Raw genomic sequence first — 7907 nt, 5'->3', positions numbered from 1 at the left:
AATGAAGCTCTTCTCTCAGTATTGATAAATAAAAAATCATCAAGAAAAAGTTGAAGCTATCTCTTCTATTGGCATTATCAGAAATTCAAATAGTTTTATATTCCCAATTTCAAATAACTGAGGATTTTAAAACTTGAACAGCTTGATATTTTGATTGCTTGTGTATCTTTATATTCTTAATATAATGGAATTTCCTGCTTGTGATAATTGTGTATCAATAAAAAGTAGTAATTTTAAGAAAATAATGATTTCTAAAACTACATTTAGTAACCATCATATGTATTAACATATGAACATATTTCAAATGTCCTTTATTCTTAACCAATACCCTGTGCAGCCAACGTCATTGCGTGTTTACCCTCACTAAACTGACAAACAAAAACATAATGGTATGCAGAAAACCTTCACAATTTGGTTTCGCACTCTAATCTGTCTTCACCATGCAAGCACAATTCTTCAACTTGCAGCTAGTTCACTGACCATCTCGGATCTTCACTAGGCCTCACAACAGCACCTGAAAGCCTAGACTCCTCTGCTGCAAACGTTAGAAGATGGGTTTCCAAAGACACTTTTGGACCTGCAATATATGGGAGGCCAAAGCTGAGTAAATTATAATAAACTAAACTTTTAGTTTTCCTCCTAACATGGTATATTGCTTTGGTAAGTGCAAAGTACTCGCTGTTTTCCTTTGAGTTTTGTTTAAGGTGCACATTATACATTGTATTTTTTCCTTACATTTATAGTCTATCATCTTATAAAACCACCTACTACATTTGTAATCATGCTATATTCATAATGGATAGAGATGTCTTGGACTTACCAGATAAAATACATTCCTTGTCTCCTGCTGCAACTGCATTTACAAAACTTTTCATTAAAAAATAGTCTGCACCTCCATGTCCCCAATTCATTGGAATAGGCTGAAAAGAAAGTTGTGTATTATATTTACTTTGTTTATACAGTAGAGTATATGAACATCAGATTATGACAATGAGTTCTACTATACATTTTTGTAGAGCTTTCATTCTTAAAATGCAACATATAAGGCTAGAATTAATAATTTAGAACAACACTATCTGTGTGGCGAACAGCATTTCAAAATGTTATGCCGTGTCTGTCAATGCCCACTTAGTTCTATATAATAATTGAACAATAGAAAGTGTGAAATCTATTTACTAACATGAAAGACACCATTATAAAATAACTGATAATCTATATATAAACCTTTAATCAATGATGGAATGTTCCAGCTCAAAAAATTAATCAACTTAACATCCCTATTTGGTTCTTAAGTCTATACTCATCAACTTTTCTGATGATGATAATGACAATCTTGAAATGCTTAACAGATTCAAGCACAGTAGCGTATGTGCAATCTAGTAGATTTAATGGCCTAATTGGGTTAATCTTAGTCCAACAAAAGATAACAATACTTACTTTCAAACAGAAAGTGATGCTTCTTATCTCTGGTAAGTAATTTAATCAATTTTTACCTAACTACAATTATCTTTCCTACCCATTCATGAAGTTTTCTATATTTTCTATCCCTGCTTTTGTTTCTGTCACGATTTTAACCATTATTCATAAGACCTAAAGTTAAACTTACATCATCACTCTTATGGATGCTCGTAGTTTGTGAAAGGAAGTCGTAGTGTTCCACAAAATGCCCTTTGGATTCATCCCAAGTTAACTGTCCATGTGTTCCATATACAATTGCCTTCCTTGAGCACAGGTGTTCTGTGAAGGCAATCATGGTGAGTGTTGCCGTTGCTCCATCACTGAATTCGAAGTTCACCACCTATGAGAGGGGATTTAAGTGCTGATTAATACATTCATCATTTCACAAAGCAATTTATGAAATGAAAGCTATTACCATTTTCAGTTTTAGAGTATATCTATACACCAAAAAAGCAATAAACAACAATAAGAACAAAACAGGAAAGTACCTGATTGTCACAAACATCATTGTCAACTTCATACACGCATTTCCCATATGGTCCTGAAACCAATGAAATATTTGTAAAACAAAAATCTATATAGAAATTATACATATCATGAATAAGCATTAATTAAAAGTTACTTATTTTTTCTTATTTTTCCTGCTATTTAATTTTTACCAACGCACTCAATACATTTGCTATTGCTATAGTGACATTAACTGATAAGCATGTTTTTAATAATCACAAGATTGGTAAATCTAGTGTAAAAAAAGAAGATACAACATTTCTTTAAAACATATAAGATGATTTTAATGCATCATACTTGTTGGTATAAATCAGACTTTAAACTAATTCCATCTCATAAATTAGTAACATATACAGACTTATAATTCATAGGCACATTCAATGCCCATATATTTTTAAAATAACTTTAGCAACTTCCATAACATGTAGCTAGCCCTTATTTCTACCTATTTTTAACACACAAAATATCACAATTATTTATCAAACCTGTTTCAATGGCCTTGGTCAAGTTGGCCAGATAGCCTCCAGGACCATCCTCTATGTCACAGACAGGACTCATGGGCCAACGCGGCTTGGTTGGTGCTGGGTCCAGGTAGATTTTCTTGGCCGAATATGGACACTTTTCTTCGATGGGACACTGAAGGCATCTTGTACCTCCACCTGCTGGCTTTTTCTCCTTTCTGATGAAAGCAAGTTTGAAATATAAACTGGAGAAATTTCACTCAAAAGAACTGTGGTATTTGACTAAATATTTTTTTTGTAGAACAACAGCACAATGACATGGTGGAAACAACAGTAAATATGTTTAACACCAAATAATGACAGAGAAGACATTTGGAAATTTCAAAGAAATAACTTATTATTTTCATCTATGATGAAAAACAAATAAGGAATGACTTGGAATATAGCTTTCCCCCAAAATTAAAGCTAACACACCTGAAATGGTGTAAAGAACCAAATGATGACAGCTTGACGCACTTCTTATTCCCCATCCAATATGCAATGAGGTCAACATCATGACAACATTTTGCTAAGAGGGAAAATGTGCTGTCTTTCGAATTATGCCAATTTCCTGTAGAATATTCATAAGGTCTATTACATTTCATATCATTTCTATTTTTAACAAAGAAAAATATAATGCTTTTGTTACAACTTACAACTAAAGGCTTCTACCAATATGAGAACAAAAAATGCTTAAACGAAGTGTCTTAATTCACAAGCAAAATAATGGAAGAGAAATTTTTTTTAGCAGAAGTGAAAAACTTATTGAACAGAATATTTATTCAATACACCAAAACATACTATAAACATGAAAATATGTCCAACAGATTTCCACTTGCTAGGCATCATCAGAGTACTGACCTCTTACAAAGGAGTGCGCAAAGTGCCAATAACCCACAGGTTCTGTGTGATTAATGTTGACCACTTCTCCTATCAAACCTGAATCTATCAGTTCTTTTAATTTCCTTGCTGGTGGATGATACCTTTAACAAAGGAACAATATTAACTTCATTAAAATATATTAACTTCATCATCATTGTGATTTAAACCTTATACTTTTTTGCTTTATACTTGAAAAGACACTATTACATTTATCTACACACAAGCATATATTTCCCTTCCACAAATATGAGATTCAAAACCTATTATTTTTGGATAAATATTCATATCTCTACAACTTTCTATCTATCTATCTATCTATATACATATAAATATAAATATATGTACGTATGCACACAAACATATACACATACATTCAAATAAACATCCATACATAAAAACTATACATAGTTTACATTACCTGAGCACATGACACACAGCCAACATCACACCAGCCTCTTGACAAGCCTCATAGATAGCTCGGCAATCTTCCTCTGTCACAGCCATTGGTTTCTCCAATAGTATATGATAGCTAGAAAAAGAAATATCAAATATTTAATAACATCCATTACTTCTTTTGGATTTATATAAGTAAATATATGAATAACTGCTGATGAAATTTCTTTTGATCAAGTATTTTTCCCAAAAATGAATGTTTACAATTTATCACAGGCTTCCTACATATCAGGCATGTTATATAATAACCTTGAACAAAATTAATGAAAAAAGTGAGAGAGTGGGAGGGGGTTAGGGAGAGGGAGAAAAAGGGAAAGGTGGGAGAGGGAGAGGGAGAAAGAGAGGGAGAGGGAGAAAGAGAGGGAAAGGGAGAGGGAGAGGGAGAGGGAGAGGGAGAGGGAGAGGGAGAGAGAGAGGAGAGAGAGAGAGAGAGAGAGAGAGAGAGAGAGAGAGAGAGAGAGAGAGAGAGAGAGAGAGAGAGAGAGAGAGAGAGAGAGAGAGAGAGAGAGAGAGAGAGAGAGAGAGAGAGAGAGAGAGAGAGAGAGAGAGAGAGAGAGAGAGAGAGAAGAGAGGAGAGAGAGGAGAGAGAGAGAAGAGAGAAGAGAGAGAGAGAGAGAGAGAGAGAGAGAGAGAGAGAGAGAGAGAGAGAGAAAGAGAGAGAGAGAGAGAGAGAGAGAGAGAGAGAGAAGAGAGAGAAGAGAGAGAAGAGAGAGAAGAGAGAGAGAGAAGAGAGAGAAGAGAGAGAAGAGAGAGAAGAGAGAGAAGAGAGAGAAGAGAAGAGAGAGAAGAGAAGAGAGAGTGAGAGAGACAAATACTGAGACAGATATTCATACCCCAATTTGGCAAGTGCTACAGAAGGTTTAAGATGATCCTGATCTTGTGTTGCAACAATTGCACAGTCAGCAAGCTTGGGTTCCTTCACCAGGTCTTCCCAGTCTTTGTAACATCTTAAACAAGGAGAAAAAGAGGAATATAAGTTCATATTAACACTAGTCTACAGGATCAGAAGTAACATACCTGTACCAAATCATAATAATAAAAAAAAAAAACTATTTGACATATCAATCATAAAATGCTTCTCTACCTGATATTCAATAATCTATTTTTAAATGGTTGTCAAGTATATTTCAGCCATATATACCTTTCACAATTCCCTTTCTTCTAACAAGTACAATAATAGATAAAAAAGAAAAAAAGAAAATACATATGAGAAAAGAGAAATCAATTGAATATCACGGTGAGCGTAAATGAAAATCTTATCGTTTCCTTACCTCTCTTGGGGCACAGAAAACTTCTTTTGCATCAGTTCCCTTCTGTTCTGACGTGGTTCAGCTACAGCCACGATCTGGAGCAAGTCAGGGAAATCCTCTCCATATCTGGCATAATTTTGCCCCCTGTTTCCTTGAGTTTTAGAAATAAATAATAATAAACTGGATTGCTATACAGTTGGATGCAGTACAGTGCATGGAAGAAATTGCAAAATCAAAATCAATAAACCAAATATAATATCTTTTGTAGTGTTATCTGTCTTTTATTTTACTATTATAATTCTATTAACTTATTATAATCAAAGGGGCATATTTCCAAAATTAGCAATGCTGTGTATGAGTAAGACTATCATACATTACATACATCTTTAAAATCATGCCCCATTATCAAACAGTATTATTAGTTCCCATTTTCCAGGAAAATATTATATTACTAGAAAAATCTAAACAGCATAGTAGTAGTGGTAGTAGTAGCCTAGTAGTAGACATAGTGACCTAGCAGTAGTAATAGTAGTCTAGTAGTAGTAGCACAAAATAAAATAACAAGTAAATGTAATTATCTTTACCTGCACCCACAATTACTGTAGTCACTTTCCTCTGTGTCTTCATGTTTATCTGAAAATATAAAATTTCAATGTAAAAAAAAAATATACATGACACACTGGATCCTAATTTATAAACAAGAAGAAGAAACAAATAAAATGTAAAGATAGATAGATATAAATACAACATATTTCTAAGCTGCAAGTGATATTTTTGGTGACTATGTTTTCTGATTACTATGTTCTCTTTGATAATCTATAACCTTCCAGTGTCATGTATCCACTCTTCTTCTAGAGGATGACATGATATATAAAAATGTTTTAAGAATAATAGAGAGTTTAAAATAATCAAAGTTCATAGTGTTAGGCTAAATTTAAGTACATTATGGCAGATTTTTTTATGTAAATATCAAAATACACATGCTGTGTGGTGAGATACAAAACATTAAAACACATAAAAATACCTAACATTCCCAGAAAAAATGCTCTATAAAACCAATAACCTTACTACCTTTACTAAGTAAATAAAATTGCTTGTGCTAACCTCTGAGTCTGAAAGAGCCACGTGTCTTACAAGCACCAACTCCACATAATATATACCCGAATCATTATCTTATCTCTGACGTCTGAAGGAAATAACACATTAATTAGTAATGCCTCCCTGGTCAGTCACCAATAAGACCTTCCTGTTCACAAAACGTAAGAGACTACCCTGCAATAGTATACTCAACATAAGTACAACACATATCACCGGAATCCCAATGCACCAAATGAATCAAAATGTAATTCCTAGGATGCCCAATCAATACCGTACTGGCAATATCTAGAAGATACTGCTACACGTCAATCACCAATTTCTCGAACGGTGCGGTCTTCGGCGCTATTCGACAGAACCCAACATATCTCTATGACATATCCTCTGGCGGTATAGAACTTGTAGTCGTCCCTGTGTCTGATGATCGTCATATCTATAGAACCTGTATATCATTACTATTATATCATATGAGGTGGGGGATTACTGTCCTTTACCGTATCGTAGCGTGGAGCAAAGATGCAGAGGCGAGATTGGGTTGGACTTCAAACTACATTCCTTGCATCGCAGATTTCACCTAGTTTCTAATGTCTATGAATAAGCCACACCCATTAGAATTCCGAGAAAAGGGTTTTAGAAGCCACTACAGGTGTATTAAACAATTACCCAACTTACCAGCTGATCAGTGCAGCCACTTGCACAAAAGCACCCTTATCGGAATGAAGTTCCCTACGCTAGTTCTTTTGACGTGGACATGACTAGTAGAGAAAGGAAGTACGATTTTGGGATCAAGGTTATTCTAATTATTTGAAGCTACAACTCCAAATAATGAATTTTAGTGTATTAAGTGGTTGTCTTGTGCTACTTCTGTGTTCTGTGGCTCTCGTCTATTGATGCTGAAATTTATCATTACTTTCGTAACAGGAAAAAATCGTAGATGAAAACTCCAATGTAGCAATAATAGAGAGAGAAAATAATAGGCTCAAGAACTATATATTGTATAGTAAGATACTCATATACACCATCCCCCCCCATATATACACACACATATATATATATATATATATATATATATATATATATATAATATATATAATATATATATATGTATATATGTATGTATATATATGTATATATATAATATATATACATAATATACATATATATATATATATATATATATATATTATATATATATGTATATACATATATATGTATGTTTGTACACACACACACACACACACACACACACACACACACACATATATATATATATATATATATATATATATATATATATATATGCATCTATTTATTTATATACATCAATATATTTATTTATACACAAGCACGCACGCACACGCACACGCACACGCACACGTACACGCAAACGCACACACACACATAAGTAATAATATATATATATATATATATATATATATATATATATATATATATATATATATCGTATAAGTATATTCAAACAAAGGTAACGCATAAGTTCTGGATTACTAATTGTTTTGAATCTGAAAACAGATGAAATCTGGCAAGTCTGACAAAAAACATGAATTCATGTTTACATTCTATAGAATATTCCATAAGAAAGTATGATATATGATGAAAAATAAATATAATTTTTAAATATGCGATTGTCAATGAATCCTCGTACTCCTACTACTATTACTATTATTATTACTTCCACTTCTTCAACAGCTGTTGTTGCTCCTACTATTAATGATAACAATGATAATCATAATGATGGCGA

The 7907-nt window shown here is 33.1% G+C and overlaps 1 protein-coding gene across 5 annotated transcripts in view; it reads right to left on the bottom strand.

Annotated features, from left to right (window-relative positions):
- LOC122242368 (uncharacterized) overlaps nucleotides 1-6927 on the bottom strand; it is an 8000-nt gene extending 1073 nt beyond the window's left edge. The window contains exons 1-12 of one of the 5 annotated variants that reach the window (XM_042999666.2): nucleotides 6818-6927; nucleotides 5635-5683; nucleotides 5072-5201; nucleotides 4634-4747; nucleotides 3766-3876; nucleotides 3327-3448; nucleotides 2901-3036; nucleotides 2451-2644; nucleotides 1947-1999; nucleotides 1607-1798; nucleotides 821-920; nucleotides 1-577 (exon numbers count right to left, since the gene is read on the bottom strand). The exon at nucleotides 1-577 is cut by the window's left edge and continues 1073 nt beyond it. In XM_042999666.2, coding sequence (XP_042855600.2) covers nucleotides 468-577; nucleotides 821-920; nucleotides 1607-1798; nucleotides 1947-1999; nucleotides 2451-2644; nucleotides 2901-3036; nucleotides 3327-3448; nucleotides 3766-3876; nucleotides 4634-4747; nucleotides 5072-5201; nucleotides 5635-5677 — 1305 coding nt within the window. In that variant the 5' untranslated portion in view covers nucleotides 5678-5683; nucleotides 6818-6927 and the 3' untranslated portion in view covers nucleotides 1-467. The other 4 variants (XM_042999669.2, XM_086540636.1, XM_042999667.2 and 1 more) reach the window with 4 other exon arrangements.
- Nucleotides 6928-7907: the final 980 nt, after the last annotated feature.

This window comes from Penaeus japonicus, unplaced genomic scaffold (assembly GCF_977035675.1).
Source record: "Penaeus japonicus unplaced genomic scaffold, GWHDUDI00000001_assembly GWHDUDI00000010, whole genome shotgun sequence".
Lineage (NCBI taxonomy): Eukaryota > Metazoa > Arthropoda > Malacostraca > Decapoda > Penaeidae > Penaeus > Penaeus japonicus.
Note: the sequence above shows the minus strand (reverse complement) of the source record. Positions and strands in the feature narration are given on the sequence as shown.